Here is a 21,179-nt window from a genome sequence, read left to right on the forward strand (position 1 = left end):
TTTTTATAGGAAAACCTTTATAAAAAATAGTATGTTTTACTAATGTCTTTATTTGGAATAATTTTGAACGTTTAAATATTCATGTAAAAATTAATAAAAAAATTTGAAATGCAGCAATTTATTACACAACCTGGTAATACTTTGTCAATATGTTTAAATTCTGAGGGGCATGTTTTTCTTGATGTGTATACACTGTCAGCATTAGTCTTTAACGCTGATGTATCTGTGAAATGCACCACACTTTCACACACTTGTACCCCTGCACCACGATGGTACGAGTACACATGAAGGAAACTCACGTCTTACGCTGGTGTGTGTCAACATGATTCCATGTTTACAAACTCATTCTAAGTAATTAATGCTGAATTTAAGGCAGTTAGTGATCCATACCTCTGGTACGGTACTGGAGGCCGGCGACGGTGAGGTGGAGTCTTCCCGGGTGGAGATCTGGACAGCTGCTGATGGAGTAGTACCTCGGCTGAAGAAGTGGCAGGGCACTCACCAGAACTTTGGCCTCGACCTTCACACTGGGAAACTCCTCCAGCACCTCCAGGAGGTTCGGGTGCTGCCACGATTTCCACTGGCGGTACTCGTCCTGGTCCTAGGGGAGGAAAGGAAGATAGTGAGGGGGGAAGGGAAGATAGTGAGGGAGGAAGGGAAGATAGTGAGGGAGAAAGGAAAGATAGTGAGGGATAAAGAAAAGATAGTTAGGGAGGAAGGAAAGATGGTGAGGGAGGAAGGAAGATAGTGATAGAGGAAGAAAAGATAGTGAGGGAGGAAGGAAGGTAGTGTAGGAGGAAGAGAAGATAGTGAGGAAGGAAAGATAGTGAAGAAGGAAGGAAAAATAATGAAGGAGGAAGGAAAGACAGTGAAGGAGGAAGGGAATATAGTGAAGGAGGAAGGGAAGATAGAGCAGCTACTATAGAATTTTGACCACCTTTGATAATATTAATCAGGTTTTGCTACGTATTAAAATTTCAGTTTGTTCAAATTCAGTTTTTCATTCCGTTCTTCAAATGGAACAAATCAGTTTTCACTCTCATTAAGTTTAACATCACTGAGGAATACAGTTACATGGCAGCCGTCAGCACTCGTGTGTGATGTGAGGGAGTAACATGATGTGAGTCTCATAATGAAGTGAGAGAGTCTTATGGTGATGTGTGTAAGAGAGAGAGAGAGAGAGAGAGAGAGAGTCTCATGGAAGGGTGAAATCTACTGTTCATTTTCTCTTAGGGATAAAGAAACGTTCAGGATATTTTTGTATTATTATTAATAATGAAATAACTGGGATGTGTTATAATCGCAAGTATTTTGCAGCACCTGGGAAACAGGTAGTAACCAGGATTAATATAAGGAGAGAGTAGCTTCAGTGACTTGAATAAAGAGCACCTCACCAGTATTAATGCACAGAACTTGAAGTGTCAATACTCGGGAGTACAGAGGCAGCCCGGAACTCTGAGGGCATTCTTGAGCTCTGAAGAAATATTAAATTACTTTTCCATATATAGGCCTGTCAAGGTCATAAGATCACAGAAAACAGGTGATATCGTAATATGCAATATAACTGCAGTCAAGTATAGTATTGCATTAAGACACATATGCAACATCTGGATATCTTTATTGTAGACGTTTCTCCATCCAGCGGCTTTATCAATACAAATTCTAGGACATAACTTGAAGATAGTAGAACTATGTACAGAAGATGAGGTAATCAGTCCCTCAACCTAGGAGTAGGTGCGAACAGCACCATAGTCGTGGAGATTCTGAAGCAGAAGCAAGACGCCTGACGCTTGTATACTAACTTCAGGTGGAAATGGGACGGGTAGCAGACGAGGGCATAGTCACTGGTAGGCGGGATTCCCCAGTGGAAGTAGGTCCTACCCAATGAGATGGGTTAGTTGTAGTAGTAGTTGTCGTAGTCGTGAAGGTTATGTACATGTCCTCAGAATCAAGATTCCATGATGTTGCAGTGTCTGACAAGTTGTACAAGAATGGTATACATGTATTGATAAAGCCACTGGATGGCGAAACGCCTACAATAAAGATACCCAGATGTTGCACATGTGTCTTAATTTCATCTTGTCGGTATTGTATACCATTCTTGTACAACTATAGTATTGCAACCGTTTTTGTAATTTATTACCACGGAACAGTCCTCTGATAATGTGAGAAATCACGAAATCGCTTGGAATATTACTATTTTCAGTGTGATTTTATTGCGTATACTTTGATTTGATATTTGATTTTGATATGAAGCTCACCTGTAATTGCACAGCTATTCTTTATAAATATGTGAGACAGCAGTGGAAAAGAAGTGAGTAGAAAGAGGAGAGATGAAGAGATCAAGTACAGAATATTATATGACTGCTCGCCAGAAAGATGAAAAATGTTAAATATGCAAATGAGACAAAAAAATATAAATACAATGCATAATATATGATAATAGGTCAAAGAACAAAATACGAAGTGTAATTAAGAAAGATATAGATAACAGAGAGAAACTTGTGATAGGGATACAGGAGATAATATAAGTACATAAGAAAGAAGGAATACTGCAGCAGGACTATTGGCCCATGCGAGGCAGGTCCAAGTCCCCCACTGGTCCTAGCCAATGCCCCAAGAGAGATAAGTGAAATACCGTGGCCAGCTGATTGAGACGAGATGCTTGCCGATTGTTGTTAGCGTGGGCGGCCAAGAGCTGGAGCATGGTGGGCGTGGGAGGTGTGGTGATGTCCAGGTATCGTGACAGCAGCTCACGGAGGCTGGCCACCGGCAGGTGTGGGTGAGGCTCCCAGCACACACCTGTCAATACACACCTCTTAACACATTCACACCTGTCAGCACACCTGAGAGGAGCAGCAGAACTTCTGTGCAGCTTTTTTTAATTCATATTAAGCGCTAAACTCACATGGGTTATTCAACGCAAGAGGCTGTGGAGGCTTGATCCTCCGTCTGCTGAGCTCAAGACAGACACTGACGACCGGACTGCTAAAAATCAGAAAATGTGGTCCCAAAATACAAAGAGGAAGGCAGACATGATATATTGTATTAAAGACAAGTATTATCAACAAGCATAGGAAAAAAATTGTAGGAAAAATCTTTCTAGGAAGAGACTTGTTGAACATCTGGAGAGATCGTGAACATAGCAAATTATCAGTATAAATTCAGAGAAAATAAAGCCTGGCTCACGAACTTACTAATTTGTTTACAGAATCATTAAAACTCATTATACAGTGACTGGAGCAATTCACAATACCGGCAATGTAATAGGATATTGTAAACATTTCGATCCATCCTGGATCAAGTTGGGCTTGATAATATTTTAGAACAGCCTGAAACGTAGTTAAAAGCTTTTTTTTTTTTGGAAGCTGTGGGTGGTTGATGGCTCTATGGCGGAACAGGGAAGCAACGACACCTAACTTGTCTGTGCTGGGCTCCGAAGTCTGTAATAACCTTATACAGATCCCTCAGACCAGACATGCCCTCCCTTTGGTATGTTTCCTAACACCTGCTGTCCCTGTTCACTTAACAGTAAGTAGGTACACAGGTGTTAGTCGACTAGTGTGGGTCGCATCCTGGGTGACAAGACTGAAGGACCCCAATGGAAATAAGACAAAGTCCTCGATGACGCACTGACTTTCATGGATTATCCTGGGTGGCTAACCCTTCGTGTTAAAAATCCCATCAAATCTTATCTTTTCTTTAGTTTTACCACTCACATTGTCTTGTCTTTTTCCCTTCCCTCCACCCAGAAATGTTAGGAAGTAATTTTTAAGTCTAAGCGTGGCAGAAATGTGCAATTAACTGGAAAAAAGACGAGGAGGAAGCATAATGTCAAGAGCACATATGTAGGACTTGGACCACAGGCCGGTCCATTGCAGGCTGAGAGGTGGGACTGATTTACTTTACTTCACATCTGTCAGCTTGTCTGTTATTTGAAATGTACTACCCCTGGTTTATATAATATTTGCATGTGACTTAGCCATCTTGTTAGGCTCTGTGAACGATCCATACCTGTGGCTCCCTGTCGACGCTGAAGAAAGATCTGGATGGATGAGTCGACGTCAGTGTAGCGGATTAGTCGAGCTAGTATAGCAGTGACCAGGGCTGGCTTGTTGGCAGGGAAGAGACCAATGTGATCCCCGGGTTGGTACTGCAGGTCACCATTGCTCACATCCACTACCACCATCTGCAGCCACCTGCAGGTTGTCAAGGAGCAGATTATTATTATTATTATTATTATTATTATTATTATTATTATTATTATTATTATTATTATTATTATTATTATTATTATTATTATTATTATTATTATTATTGTTGTTGTTGTTGTTGTTGTTGTTGTCGCTCTTTAAGTACTTGCCTCTTGTGTGATTTGTCCTGACCATTGACAAGGATCCTTTAAAATATAAATTATATTTTGAGACTACTGCTGAAGTGCTCTTAATGCGTCGCCATATCCTTGGTGACCTACTTACATGTTTGTGACATGTTGGTGTATGGTGACAACTTGTGTGAAGCACGTTGCATAAGAATATAAGACGGAGCACTACAGCAGGCCTACTGGCCTCAACACGTTCATATGCTAACTGAATGTTAACGTGGTTAAATAAAATTAGTGTCATACCTACTAGAAGCTCCAGCTCCTCGAAGGGACTGCATTTTAATCTCTAAAGAAAGCTCTGGTTTCTTTAAAGTTAACATTTTTGTTTTTCGAGAATTCCAGCTGCTGTTTAACTGTGACCTGAACTTCCTCTCCTTATAAGCTTTTATGTGGTTCAAAACTCGTAAAATTACTACTAATAATTTTTATAGAGGTGGATGGGTAAGCCAGTGGAAGGCCTCGATCAGATGGCCTAGAGCTTCAGCTACGGGTCATCATATGACTAAGACCCGCGTCAGGAAGCACTTGTCCTGTTTCCTGACGAATATTACCTAATATAACCTCAAGATACTTAAACCATACCACGGGTGGGGATAGAACCCTCGGTCAGAGAGTCTCAAAACTCCAGACCGTCGCGTTAGGCACTGGACCAGCTAGCCACAATAAGATTCGTCCAACTAGGTATATTTCTACACCATAGGAAGGTTAGCATAGGCACCACTGTGACCACAAATGCAAGTTTTTACAGACGAATCTCCAGCTAGCGTGGCCGTGACGAACTCTAGCTCAAGTCCCCTCAAAGCCGTTAACATGACTCACGAAATCGTAATGACACGATTGCAAGCAAACCATACCAAGGACGGGAATAGAACCCGCGATCAGAGAGTCTCAAAACTCCAGACCGTCGCGTTAGCCACTGGACCAGTTACCCACAATAAGATTCGTCCAACTAGGTGTATTTCTACACCAGGTTACCATAGGCACCACTGATCGCGGGTTCTATCCCCGCCCGTGGTATGGTTTGTTTGCAATCGTGTCAATACGATTTCGTGACTCAAGACACTTAAGTAATCACCCAGGGCACTTTGTTGCGGAAAAAGGTTCATTCCTGAGACCTTGTTCACTTCATGACAGAGTAAACAAGATCCCAGGATGGCAACGTTTTTAAAACAAAATGTCCTAAGTTTTTGCTCGTGAACTTTTAACTACAACTTACCGGTATTGTATTGCAAGTTTTCACCTTAAACTGTTATGTTGCGTGTTGATAAGTAAGACACATGTGCAACAGTTTGCCATCTTTATCCAAAATGTCTCACCTACACAGTAGGCTTCTCCTGTCGAGTACAGAGGAGTCAGCAGAAGCAGTAGAGAAGTACAGACGATGTAATCAGTCTATCGCTGACGTATATGTGTCTTACTTATCAACTTGTCCGTATTGTATGCCATTATCATATCCACCATTATGCTGCAAGTTAAGCTTACCTGTCTCCGTCCTCGTGGAGAAACTTAGAGTCCAAGACTGTGAAGCTTTGTACCTTCCTCGCATATAGCTGAGACAGACCTGTAAAATGAAGGATAGTGTGAGCCCACAGCTAGTGGGAAATAGTTTATTGGGTATGGGTTTGTGAAGGATCTGTCAAATATGGGCTGGTAGACCTACTGCAGTATACCTCCTTTCTTATTTTTCTTATATGTGAAGGTATAACAGCCATTTCAGACCCCCAAAGGGTATAGGAAAGAGCTCTTCCTCCTTATAAAAAGAAAATTTTTAGAAAAATTAATAATAACGAGTAAGAATAATCAATCGTAGAAAAAGGCCGGTAGACGTGCTGCAGAGTTCCTCCTTTCTTTTGTTCTTATGTTCTTAAAGAGTTTACTAAAATTCTGCACTTGGGAGAGGAACTTTATGACGAGACGACGTTTCGATCCGCCCTTGCCCATCGTCAAAGCACGTTGAAAATGGTTTACAGCAGCGACAAGATCAAGATATTAAGCAACAGCTGGATATCTTTATTGTTGATTGAGAGGTTTCACCTACCCATTAGGCTTCTTCAGCCTGTATGTGACTGAAGAAGCCTACTGTATAAGCGAGACGTTTCACCGAGCTGTTGCACATGTGTCTTAATCAAACTGTCAAAGTGCATTGTCAAACCCCTACCATATTATTTTCAGGCCTTTTCTACTTTCCTCGTTCTAGGTGTGACTTGACCATGGTCCAAAACGGAACCAAACGTCCTTATAAGGTGTCTCTCCTAAATACGAGTTTTCGGCTATTTGTTCCAGCCACGGTATTGTGACTTTTTTATTCAACAGTGAGAAAGACACTGTAGTGATATCTTCATTACTACATTTCGACCGGAATAGACTTGATCACGCACGCGACAAAGTCCGGTACTGGGCGAAATGTCGAAATCAAGGTTTCATTGAGAACAAGATGCCCTTCTTAAGAAGCTATAAAACGAACTCAACAATCGTGGAACTTCTTTTTAAAAATACATAATTTATTTGAAAATTAGAATGTGATTATATATACTATATTTAATAACTGTTTTACCCGTAGGAGCATTTTATATGAAATAGATAATAGAGAAAAGGGCGCAGGAAATAGACTGTATAATTTACAAATAATTTCAGAAAAGTTGTGATTAATAAAGGAAGTTATATAACAATTATACAAAATAAAGATATCAATAATACTGTTGGCAACATTATTTTAATTATCTGAATGAAGAAGGAAATAAGAGATCAAGACAAGTATTTTAGAAGGAAGTGAATAATATATATATATATATATATATATATATATATATATATATATATATATATATATATATATATATATATATATATATATATATATATATATATATATATATATATATATATCGTGCCGAATAGGCAGAACTTGCGATCTTGGCTTAAATAGCAACGGTCATCTTGCCATATAGGACAAGTGAAAATTTGTGTATGCAATAATTTCGCCAAAATCATTCTGAACCTAACGAAAAAAATATATTTCACTGTGTTTGCTTGGTATTAAATTATTGTAAACAAATCTAAAATATATTTAGTTGGGTTAGGCTAAAATAAATTGTTCTTGTTATAATAAGGTTAGGTAAGTTTTCTAAGTTCCTTTTGGTGCAAAATTATAAATTTTTACATTAACATTAATGAAAAATATATATCTTTAAACGTATAAGAGAAAATTTTAGAAAGGACTTAATTTTAAATGAGTTCTTGCTAATTGACAAGTTTTACATATTCGGCACGACATATATATATATATATATATATATATATATATATATATATATATATATATATATATATCCTAGGTAGTAGGTTGGTAGACAGCAACCGCCCAGGGAGGTACTACCGTCCTGCCAAGTGAGTGTAAAACGTAAGCCTGTAATTGTTTTACACGATGGTAGGATTGCTGGTGCTTTTTCTGTCTCATAAACATGCAAGGTTTCAGGTACGTCTTGCTACTTCTGCTTACACTTAGGTCACACTACACATACATGTACAAGCATATGTATACACACCCCTCTGGGTTTTCTTCTATTTTCTTACTAGCTCTTCTTCTTGTTTATTTCCTCTTATCTCCATGGGGAAGTGGAACAGAATTCTTCCTCCGTAAGCTATGCGTGTTGTAAGAGGCGACTGGAATGCCGGGAGCGGGGGGCTAGTAACCCCTTCTCCTGTATATATTACTAAATATGAAAGGAGAAACTTTTGTTTTTCCTTTTGGGCCACCCCGCCTCGGTGGGATACGGCCGGTGTGTTGAAAGAAAGATATATATATATATATATATATATATATATATATATATATATATATATATATATATATATATATATATATATATATATATATACCAGACCTGCTCCCCCCAACAACTACAAACAATCGCACTGGGATGGTCCAATAGTGGAAAATATAGCCTCAACGATGCTTCAGAGTGTGTCAGGGAAGGATAGAGCCCGCCTGCTGGCAGTGAGAGCCCCTCATGCTGGGGACTTTCTGTTGGCTGTTCCCAACTCCAGCCTTGGCACACGCCTCGACCCACAGACCATCCGCATCGGTGTTGCCCTTCGACTTGCCGCCCCTATTCTCGCCGAACACAGGTGTATTTGTGGCAGTGAAGCAGCAGACCGATTCGGGTACCATGGTCTTGTGTGCCGTAAATCCGAGGGAAAGATTGCAAGACATGAGGAGGTTAATAACATTATCAAGAGGAGCCTCACAACAGCTGGATGCCCAGCAGTAAGGGAGCCACCCCAACTATGCAGATCTGATGGCAGCCAGAAGCGTCCAGATGGTATCACCCTTCAAGCCTGGACAGATGGGAAGCAGGTGGTGTGGGACTATACATGTGCATCTACCTTGGCTGATACCTATCTCCAATACACCAGGGAGGTAGGAGGGGCAGCTGCCAGCTTTAGGGAGTCCCAAAAGTCTAGAAAATATGGAGAACTTGCCCATCATTATATGTTTGTTCCTATAGGCTCAGAGACCCTTGGCTCATGGGGAAAGAGTGCATCTAATTTCCTTAAGGAGCTGGGAAAAAGACTCATCAGGGTAACTAGGGATCCCAGGGCAGCTAGTTTTCTGTTCCAGCGGCTCAGCGCGGCTGTTCAAAGGGGTAATGCATGCTGCATTTTGGGCACACGCCCCAGCTCTGAGGAGCTGGATGAGATTTTCGCCTTATAATCGGTGATACACACGTAACAACATGTATATATATATATATATATATATATATATATATATATATATATATATATATATATATATATATATATATATATATATATGCCACCTTTATATCAACAATGTATCTCTTAAATCTTCTGTGCCATATTATGTAATAAAATATTCCTATTGGTAAAAAAAAATAGTTTAAAAGATGGGGTGGTAGGGGAAGTGGAATATTCAAATGGCTTCAGGAAGAAATCCAAATATTCTTCCTTGAAGCCTTTTTATCCACTTCTCCGAGGCTATGGGTCCCACAATTTACACCAGAGGTGGACCCCATCATATAATATATATATATATATATATATATATATATATATATATATATATATATATATATATATATATATATATATATATATTTATATATATATATATAAATATATATATATATATATATATATATATATATATATATATATGTATATATATGTATATATATATATATGTATATATATATATATATATATATATATATATATATATATATATATATATATATATATATATATATATATATATATATATTTATTTTTTATTTATTATCACACCGGCCGATTCCCACCAAGGCAGGGTGGCCCGAAAAAGAAAAACTTTCACCATCATTCACTCCATCACTGTCTTGCCAGAAGGGTGCTTTACACTACAGTTTTTAAACTGCAACATTAACACCCCTCCTTCAGAGTGCAGGCACTGTACTTCCCATCTCCAGGACTCAAGTCCGGCCTGCCGGTTTCCCTGAATCCCTTCATAAATGTTACTTTGCTCACACTCCAACAGCACGTCAAGTATTAAAAACCATTTGTCTCCATTCACTCCTATCAAACACGCTCAAGCATGCCTGCTGGAAGTCCAAGCCCCTCGCACACAAAACCTCCTTTACCCCCTCCCTCCAACCCTTCCTAGGCCGACCCCTACCCCGCCTTCCTTCCACTACAGACTGATACACTCTTGAAGTCATTCTGTTTCGCTCCATTCTCTCTACATGTCCGAACCACCTCAACAACCCTTCCTCAGCCCTCTGGACAACAGTTTTGGTAATCCCGCACCTCCTCCTAACTTCCAAACTACGAATTCTCTGCATTATATTCACACCACACATTGCCCTCAGACATGACATCTCCACTGCCTCCAGCCTTCTCCTCGCTGCAACATTCATCACCCACGCTTCACACCCATATAAGAGCGTTGGTAAAACTATACTCTCATACATTCCCCTCTTTGCCTCCAAGGACAAAGTTCTTTGTCTCCACAGACTCCTAAGTGCACCACTCACTCTTTTTCCCTCATCAATTCTATGATTCACCTCATCTTTCATAGACCCATCCGCTGACACGTCCACTCCCAAATATCTGAATACGTTCACCTCCTCCATACTCTCTCCCTCCAATCTGATATTCAATCTTTCATCACCTAATCTTTTTGTTATCCTCATAACCTTACTCTTTCCTGTATTCACCTTTAATTTTCTTCTTTTGCACACCCTACCAAATTCATCCACCAATCTCTGCAACTTCTCTTCAGAATCTCCCAAGAGCACAGTGTCATCAGCAAAGAGCAGCTGTGACAACTCCCACTTTGTGTGTGATTCTTTATCTTTTAACTCCACGCCTCTTGCCAAGACCCTCGCATTTACTTCTCTTACAACCCCATCTATAAATATATTAAACAACCACGGTGACATCACACATCCTTGTCTAAGGCCTACTTTTACTGGGAAAAAATTTCCCTCTTTCCTACATACTCTAACTTGAGCCTCACTATCCTCGTAAAAACTCTTCACTGCTTTCAGTAACCTACCTCCTACACCATACACTTGCAACATCTGCCACATTGCCCCCCTATCCACCCTGTCATACGCCTTTTCCAAATCCATAAATGCCACAAAGACCTCTTTAGCCTTATCTAAATACTGTTCACTTATATGTTTCACTGTAAACACCTGGTCCACACACCCCCTACCTTTCCTAAAGCCTCCTTGTTCATCTGCTATCCTATTCTCCGTCTTACTCTTAATTCTTTCAATTATAACTCTACCATACACTTTACCAGGTACACTCAACAGACTTATCCCCCTATAATTTTTGCACTCTCTTTTATCCCCTTTGCCTTTATACAAAGGAACTATGCATGCTCTCTGCCAATCCCTAGGTACCTTACCCTCTTCCATACATTTATTAAACAATTGCACCAACCACTCCAAAACTATATCCCCACCTGCTTTTAACATTTCTATCTTTATCCCATCAATCCCGGCTGCCTTACCCCCTTTCATTTTACCTACTGCCTCACGAACTTCCCCCACACTCACAACTGGCTCTTCCTCACTCCTACAAGATGTTATTCCTCCTTGCCCTATACACGAAATCACAGCTTCCCTATCTTCATCAACATTTAACAATTCCTCAAAATATTCCTTCCATCTTCCCAATACCTCTAACTCTCCATTTAATAACTCTCCTCTCCTATTTTTAACTGACAAATCCATTTGTTCTCTAGGCTTTCTTAACTTGTTAATCTCACTCCAAAACTTTTTCTTATTTTCAACAAAATTTGTTGATAACATCTCACCCACTCTCTCATTTGCTCTCTTTTTACATTGCTTCACCACTCTCTTAACCTCTCTCTTTTTCTCCATATACTCTTCCCTCCTTGCATCACTTCTACTTTGTAAAAACTTCTCATATGCTAACTTTTTCTCCCTTACTACTCTCTTTACATCATCATTCCACCAATCGCTCCTCTTCCCTCCTGCACCCACTTTCCTGTAACCACAAACTTCTGCTGAACACTCTAACACTACATTTTTAAACCTACCCCATACCTCTTCGACCCCATTGCCTATGCTCTCATTAGCCCATCTATCCTCCAATAGCTGTTTATATCTTACCCTAACTGCCTCCTCTTTTAGTTTATAAACCTTCACCTCTCTCTTCCCTGATGCTTCTATTCTCCTTGTATCCCATCTACCTTTTACTCTCAGTGTAGCTACAACTAGAAAGTGATCTGATATATCTGTGGCCCCTCTATAAACATGTACATCCTGAAGTCTACTCAACAGTCTTTTATCTACCAATACATAATCCAACAAACTACTGTCATTTCGCCCTACATCATATCGTGTATACTTATTTATCCTCTTTTTCTTAAAATATGTATTACCTATAACTAAACCCCTTTCTATACAAAGTTCAATCAAAGGGCTCCCATTATCATTTACACCTGGCACCCCAAACTTACCTACCACACCCTCTCTAAAAGTTTCTCCTACTTTAGCATTCAAGTCCCCTACCACAATTACTCTCTCACTTGGTTCAAAGGCTCCTATACATTCACTTAACATCTCCCAAAATCTCTCTCTCTCCTCTGCATTCCTCTCTTCTCCAGGTGCATACACGCTTATTATGACCCACTTCTCGCATCCAACCTTTACTTTAATCCACATAATTCTTGAATTTACACATTCATATTCTCTTTTCTCCTTCCATAACTGATCATTTAACATTACTGCTACCCCTTCCTTTGCTCTAACTCTCTCAGATACTCCAGATTTAATCCCATTTATTTCCCCCCACTGAAACTCTCCTACCCCCTTCAGCTTTGTTTCGCTTAGGGCCAGGACATCCAACTTCTTTTCATTCATAACATCAGCAATCATCTGTTTCTTGTCATCCGCACTACATCCACGCACATTTAAGCAACCCAGTTTTATAAAGTTTTTCTTCTTCTCTTTTTTAGTAATTGTATACAGGAGAAGGGGTTACTAGCCCATTGCTCCCGGCATTTTAGTCGCCTCATACGACACGCATGGCTTACGGAGGAAAGATTCTTTTCCACTTCCCCATGGACAATAGAAGAAATAAAAAAGAACAAGAGCTATTTAGAAAAAGGAGAAAAACCTAGATGTATGTATATATATATATGCATGTGCGTGTCTGTGAAGTGTGACCAAAGTGTTAGTAGGAGTAGCAAGATATCCCTGTTATCTTAGCGTGTTTATGAGACAGAAAAAGAAACCAGCAATCCTACCATCATGCAAAACAATTACAGGTTTTTGTTTCACAGTCATCTGGCAGGACGGTAGTACTTCCCTGGGTGGTTGCTGTCTACCAACCTACTACCTACTCAGGATACAAATATCAAAATATATATATATATATAAATCTTTTAAAGTTGCTAGAAACACTTTTTATAATCCAAAAAGGGACAACCAGCCTTATTCAACTAAAAATATGTTGGTTCTCCCTTACCATGAAAACTTGGTTGATATGCCTTCTCTTCTTAAGACTTTTAATATTAAAGTTGTATTCAAAAATCTTGATACAGTGAAAAAACTTTTGATAAAGAATTCCCCCCAAAATGTTGATGGATGTGTCTATAAGATTCCTTGTAAAATTTGCGATAAAGTTTATTACGGTCAAACTGGTAAAAATCTCGAACTAAGATTAAAACAACATAAATATAGCATTAGAACTGGACAAGATTCCAATGCTCTATTTATTCATGTAAGAGATTTTAACGACCCAATTGATTTTCAAAAAGTTGAGAAAGTAGTATCAAGCAAGTCCATGGTCGACAGGAATATAATTGAATCTTGTTTCATAAAAAGCAGTTTTGACAATAATATGAATATTTCCTTTGGTTTATATAAATTAGATCCATTTATAATTAATAGAATTTGGGAAGAATTTAATAATACACTGGACAAATAATAATTTTTAAATTTTCTTGGGTAGAATAGCTTGGGGGTGAGTTGTGCAAGGGACCTATTCAAGTTGGGTCGCCGCGCGTCACGTGTTTAACCGTTGTGGGATCTGATAGTGAGGTGCTGGCCGGACCCCTTATATAGCTTCCTTGGATGCTTTACTTTCATAGTTCCTTGATAATGTGAGTAGTCACGAAAGCGCTTGGAATTTCTCTATTCTTTCAGAGTGGTTGTTTTGCATATTTTGAAATCACCTGTTTTTGTGATCTTATTGCATATATATATATATATATATATATATATATATATATATATATATATATATATATATATATATATATATATATATATATATATATATATATATATATATATATATAAATCATTCCCTTGCAGTATCTACCTTGTTTGAGAGAGGTGCAGTGACTGACTGTTGACATCTTGACAGTATCAGTTGTCAACTCGTTGATCTTGAGTTGAACCACAGGACAGCCCCCAGTACCAAATTCCTCATCTGACACCTGAAGCACAACAACATCACTTGGAAAAGTTACACCTGACAAACAACAACGTTATTTGAGATAGTTACATCTGACTCCTGACACGTAATATTTCAGGTTTTATCTGACACCTGACACAACAATGTTACTTGAGAAAGATTATGATAATATTCATAGAAATATCTGCACAGGTGGAAATTATTCATTGGTGCACTTTTCCAAAGAGATTCTCTGATTCTCTACCCAAAGTAATACAATATTGGTTGATTATTTAATCAGATTTACAGTCTATCGTCTACACGTGGGTCATTACAACTGCATGTAACCTGTTTTTGCTAGTTACTTATACTTTTATAGTATCTAAAATTATAGTATCTAAAATTAGACTTAAACCAGTCAGTGCATATTGGATTTGAAACCTGTCGACTAAACGAGAGTCAGTAAGGTTGCATGCAACCTTAATAACTCGTTTAGGTAAATGGACACAGATGCAACTACTGTGACATTTTATTGTGGCAATGTTTCGGTCTCCAGGAGGCTTGTCAAGCGAAACTTTGCTACAATAAAATGCCACTTTAGTTGTATCTGTGTCCATATATCAACCATTTTCTGGGTAACCCTACCATTATTACTGATCTGTTTACAACCATTCATGAATACTTTAATTACTAATATGAGTCCATATGGATTAAATAATATTGTAAGTGTATTATATATTCACAGATACATACCATAACATTTGATTTAATAATTAAAAAAATGTTTGAACACAGCTCATGTTGTGTTTATGCATTCATATATCTTCTTTATGGTTCAGTTCAGTTGTGTGTAAAGCGTCGTCATATATCTCCCAGCATACATAAGGGGGATTACCAATAGACCCCTGGCTGTCTTCAAGAGGGAGCTGGACAGGCACTTAAAGTCAGTACCTGACCAGCCGGGTTGCGGTTCGTACGTCGGTTTGCGTGCGGCCAGCTGTAACAGCCTAATTGATTAGGGCCTGATCCATCATGAAGCTTGGACATGGACCGACCCCCGAAACACTTTCCAGGTATATTAATGGCATATACTGCAGACAAATAGATAAACAAGACACATGTCCAACAATTGGGTATGTCTATCGTCGAAGCATTTCGCCTATTGAAGCCTGCTGGGCATAGGAAAGTTTTGAAAATAGGCCTATCAAACTGTTTCACAAGAAAGGATTAAAAGCCACAATAAACTTGACTGGAACAATACACAAATAACCCCCACATAGGAGAAAGAAACGACGTTTCAGTCCTACTTGGACTCTTAACTAGTGTGTGATCAGTTAATAATCCAAGTCGATCCGAAACGTCTTCATAAGTTTCTTTCTCCTATGTGCTGGTTATTTGCGTGTTGCAAAAGTGTCGAAAGTGTTTTAGTAATTGAGCTTTTCTTGACGCTTTTCCTGAAAGACATTTTAGCTCAGATTTGGAAATATAATAATGAAAAAATGAGTAACATTAACGAAATACACCATTAAGTAGATCTGCAATAAACACCTGTGTGGGTTATGTATCTCAGTATCTAATCCTACCCCTGAGCACCCGTGTGACTGATCCGCTAATAGCGGACGGAGTATCGAGCCTCCACTACTCCTTACACTGAATGATCCAGATGTGATCAGAGCCTCACATGAATATAATTAGAGTGAGCACCTGTGTGTAGATTAGGTGTACACCTAACTAGCCCTCTCCTGAACAAGTGTGCATCATTTGTTGTGCCAGTGATCTGAACATTTGTGTAAATTAAGTACACTATTAGCTTGGCTTACCTTAAATGCCTCAGAGGACCAATTTTGGAAGGCGAGTTCTTGATTGTCAAGTTCATCCCCGCAGGCCAGGCTCAGCAGGCGCTGTCCTCCTGACTGATGCAGTAGACGGTCCACGTACTTGCCGAAGGCGCAGAAGTCTTTATAGTTACTGGACCCCAAGGCGAAGACAGCGAATCTGATGCCAAGTATTGTATCAGACCCACGACTCAGCACACAAAAGTCAATAGACAAGCGCGTTAAAATGCAATTTGCGTAGTCATCAAGTGGAAGTGGAAGTACGTCAGCCTACACTTGAGGTACCCAGGTAGTGTGTCAACTTGATGACGCTGGATCACTAGTTAGGTGGAGCGACTTTCTTGAGATTGGAAAGAGAATCAGAGTGTATATTTCAAAGACTAACCCAAGCTGACACAGGCTTGGATACTGTTACCACTGTAGCCTCGTAATTATCTATTTGTAAAGAACAAGAGGCACAATACCGTGTCTAGAACAATACACAGATATCCCACACTGACGTTTCGGTCTTACTTGGAGCATTTACCAAAAACATGTGGTGTGACTTGTTAATGGTCCAAGTCGGACCGAAACGTCATCTTAAGCTTCTCTCTCCTATGTGCTGGATATTTGTGTATATATTTGTTACTCCTCCTCGTAGCTATGGAAACAGTCTTGCTCGTGGTGTCCCATCTTCATTAACTCGTTCACAATTTTTTTTTAAATTTCCATTGGATGTAGCACTATCTCCACTTCCATTTTCTTCCATTCTTCTTTCACTTTAGATTCAGATTGACGGTTTAGATTGAAGGTGACAATGTCAATACAGCAGAGGAGAATTATAATAAATACATTAATGACTTATGTTTACGAGGATTTGTTAGTAAAATACAAACGTCAGAAGAAAATGCCAGTGAAATTGTGACAACATTAGAAGTAAAATAACTATAATTATGCCGGACGTTACTATTACTGGCAGAAGAAAAATTTTTTGGTAATGTATTAGTTACACGAGAGTATGGAAAATGGGTGACAAGGAAGGCAGTCAGAAGTACTCACTTGAAGCCACTGGAAGTGCTGTAGACTAGAGTTCTGCTCCCCAGGTCCTGTTGAGAATCCTGACGCCGTCCCAGCCTACGCAGAAGTCTGGCAAACCCGCTCATCTTCTGATCATTTGTCTCCTTCCCCTTCAAGTTGCCTACACTGTCGTCGAGCACGTTGCTGAAGAGAAAAAAAAATATAGTTTACCTGACTTAGCTGAAGAGTTTCTAAAATCAAGCGAGATTTTTTTTAATGTTAGTTATAAACAAATAAACATAATTTGTTAACACTTGACCGTTCCTGACACTGGGCATAACGACACCAAGTAAAACCCTCACAGAGGGCTTTATCAAGTCACAAACAGAGCTGTTTGTAATTTGATAAAGTCCTCTGTGTGGGCAATACGTTGTCAATAAAGGATCATGTTATGCTGAATTGTGGACGACACGTTGTCAATAAAAGATCGCTTATACTGAATTTTTGTTTCTTTTTCATTTGTAGCATAAACTCATGAAAAAGCCAGAAATTGTACATTATCACCTCTTTGCGCTGACACCACTTGATAACATTACCATACACAAATAACGCTCAAATAGGAGAAAGATGAGCTTACGACGACGTTTCGCTCCAACTTGGACTATTTACAAAGTCACACTAACAGAAAAGAGTTCATGTTCATGTAGCTTTGCCAGGACGGGTCCTGGCCCAGGTCTTCTCCGTGTGGTGACCCGGCAGTGACTCCTGAAGGAGTGTACAAGATGGTACAAGTGATGTACCACTTACAGTCCTATGGCAGAGGCAAGGTGAACATTCCTGTCAAGTGGAGTACTATTTAGAGCCCTATGGCTAGGGCACCCCTATAACAAAGGCGCTGTGAGCCTTCTCCAGGTCAAGTGGAGTATCGTTTACAGCCCTATTGCTGGGTCAGCCTTATGACAAGGGCACAATGACTCTCTCAACTCCATATGAGTTATTCCTGGTACTCAGGCCGCAGCCCAATTATCAGAACGACTCAGAAAAATCTCTGGAGGTGAGTTGAACACCTCCAGGGAGAAAAGAGTGAAGGAACCAGCATATATAGGCGAGAGGGACAAGGACAGGAACAAGAGAGGAAGAATGGGAAGTAGTGGCAGTGGTAAGGTAGATAGTGGAAGTAATAGTAGAAGAAATAGTTGTAGTATAAAGTAGAAAGAGTAGTTTAGTGGCACAAGAAAAGTTTTCTTTTTTTTGTCTCTCTCTCTCTATCTCTGTGCTCTTCCTTGAATCAGAAATTTCCATTCTTCATAATTAAATCTCTCGTCTTGGCTACTCTTCCGATTTCATAAACTCTGTCTTCTCACGTGCCAAACGGACTTTCTTCTCTCCAAACTCCCTCCTCCTGTGAAATATCCTGTTCTCTGTCTTCCCTATATTTCCAGTCTTTCTAATCTCAACAACCCTCTCCGTTCCTTAGATATTAAACTTACTTTTCGCCAAACTGACACCCTTCGAAGTAATCTAGTTCGTACTTCTCCTCCAGTTATAGATGCCCCTGGTGTCTACTCCATTTCATACTCCTCTTGTCCTCTTTACTACTTAGGAGAGACTGGTTTCTCTCTTTCTGACAGACTCAAAGAACACAAAAGAAGTGTTAGGCTCGCCGACACTAATAATGCTCTTTTCTGTCAAGTTAGAGATCACAGTCATCCTATTGACTGGTCCTCTTCTAAATCTGTCTTCACAACTTCTAGCTTTCACAGTCGCCGTCTTGTTGAATCCTCCCTTATACACAACTTTCCTTGCATGAATCTTGGTCCTGGTTTTGTCTCTGTAGATGCCATCCTTTCTCATTACATTATCAAATGCTCCAAACTTCGGAACACTCGTGACTTAACCTGATCCTTTCTTCTCCTTTCCTTACTCTTCTCCTTTCCTATTTTTTCCCCTTCTTTTCTTTTACTTTCTTCTACCCAGTGTGTCCTGTTAGTCAGTTTTCCTCTTCCCCTACGTTTTTGGCCCTACCCCTTGTGCGTCCTTAGCTCTCCTGCAGTGCTCCTTTTACTTGTCCTTAGACTGACCCCCAATTCTACTTCTACTACGTCATCCCCTCCATTCCTCTACTATTGCTACTACGTTTACTATTCCCTCCCTTCACTCTTCATTTCTTTCACCCTTCATTAAACTGCGTTTTCTACTTTATACTACCATTATTCCTCCTACTTCTGCTTCCACTACCAACTTTACCACTACCATTACTTCCTCTTCTGAAGAATTAAACACATGTGCAACATCTGGGTGTCTTTATTTGTAGACGTTTTGCCATCCAGTGGCTTTATCAATATAATTAGTCCATCAATAGAGTCTACTCCATACAAGACTCTATGACAATAGTTTATTTGCAATCGTGTCATTACGATTTCTTAAGTCAAGGACATAGTGTTCCTTCAAGACTACAGTGCTCTTCACCAGCTCTAAGGCAGAGGGACTGATTACCTCATCTTTTGTATATAATTCTTCAGATTATGTTCCTGTATTGTATTGATAAAGCCACTGGTTGGTGAAACGTTTACAAATAAAAATACCCAGACGTTGCACATCTGTTTAATTCTTCTGTCGGAATTGTATACAATTTATGTACTACTTCCTCTTCTCCCTTTCTTGTTCCCGTCCTTGTCCCGCTCGCCTATATTAACTGGCTTCCTCATTTGTTTTGTTAGTGTGACTGTGTAAATGGTCCAAGTTGGGCCGAAACGTCGTCGGAAGCTCCTGTCTCCGATGTGCGGGTTATTTGTGTGTTGTTCAAGTCACGGTATTGTGCCTTTTTGTTCTTTAGCATTACCGTCTTCATGCGCTGACACCACTTTGACAGCATTATCATCCTTTTAAACACCCAAGTTGTCCTGAACGTCTCCAAAATTCTCGCATAAGGCAATGCTAAAATTTACATACATAACCAGCACATCCACTGAAGACCTCATCAGAATTAAAGACGAAAACCCTGAACCATATCAAAGGCTGTGACAAGATGTACTCTAATACTGCCAAACAGTGCGATATCTAGAAACAGGTCTAAGAGGACACCTCTACTCATGCAAATGTAACAACTAGAATCATACATGTGTGCAGTACCGGAATGCCACCAGTCACTTGATGAAGTGGAACAATGTCCAATTATTGATTAAGGAGCCAGATACCTGCAAATGAGGATATCTTAGAGCGTTATTAATCTCTCTTTCTGACACAGTTACACAGAACAAAACCAGCTTTGTTATCTCTAAAATATTTGCAAGAATCCTCTTTACAACTATAAATCCTGCAGCCATAACCCGACGAGTCACCTTTACTATTACTGCTACTATTTCTATTACTACTTCTATTACTACTACTGTTATTACTACTACTACTACTACTGCTGTTGTTGCTGCTACTGCTGCTGATACTACTACTGCCACTATTAGTATTACTGCTACTACTACTACTACTACTGTTTGTACAATTATTTCTATTACTACTACAGCTTGCACTACTGTTACTACTACCACTACTGCTGCATCTAATGCTACTACTACTACTATTACTATTACTCCTACTACAATTGCTACTCTTATTACTAACATTAACAGATAGGCATACTTCAGTGCTTATGTTTTTACTCCCAGTACCTCACCATATTTCCTTCACATACCTTCTGTGTTCTTGTATTGTTTTTATAGGACTGAATCTCCTGGAGAACGAAACGTAACCGTAATAAACGCCTCATTAATTAAGCCCCGAAAATGTACAAAAAACCACATTAAACTTCAAAAAAATCAATAAAATGTGCAAATTATTATTTTTGTTTTCGAAGAAAAAATCACGAACTATAAGAGTATTATTCACATTAATGAAATACAATGAAAAAATTCAGGGATATTACTTACTTTTTGTAACGGTTGTAGTCTTCATGGAAGGTAATCCTGTGAAAAATAATTCAATATTTTAAAATACGCTTATGAATATTAAGATAATATTAACAAAGT

The 21,179-nt window shown here is 39.2% G+C and overlaps 1 protein-coding gene across 1 annotated transcript in view; it reads right to left on the bottom strand.

Moving 5' to 3' along the window:
* LOC128693791 (nitric oxide synthase, salivary gland-like) overlaps positions 1 to 21,179 on the bottom strand; it is a 71,701-nt gene that overhangs the window by 7,107 nt on the left and 43,415 nt on the right. The window contains exons 14-21 of the mRNA XM_053783668.2: positions 21,081 to 21,116; positions 17,200 to 17,361; positions 16,147 to 16,321; positions 14,252 to 14,369; positions 5,867 to 5,945; positions 4,015 to 4,199; positions 2,639 to 2,802; positions 391 to 601 (exon numbers count right to left, since the gene is read on the bottom strand). Of these exons, the coding sequence (XP_053639643.2) occupies positions 391 to 601; positions 2,639 to 2,802; positions 4,015 to 4,199; positions 5,867 to 5,945; positions 14,252 to 14,369; positions 16,147 to 16,321; positions 17,200 to 17,361; positions 21,081 to 21,116 (1,130 nt within the window). The remainder of the gene's footprint in view (positions 1 to 390; positions 602 to 2,638; positions 2,803 to 4,014; positions 4,200 to 5,866; positions 5,946 to 14,251; positions 14,370 to 16,146; positions 16,322 to 17,199; positions 17,362 to 21,080; positions 21,117 to 21,179) is intronic.

This window comes from Cherax quadricarinatus, chromosome 34, assembly GCF_038502225.1.
Source record: "Cherax quadricarinatus isolate ZL_2023a chromosome 34, ASM3850222v1, whole genome shotgun sequence".
Lineage (NCBI taxonomy): Eukaryota > Metazoa > Arthropoda > Malacostraca > Decapoda > Parastacidae > Cherax > Cherax quadricarinatus.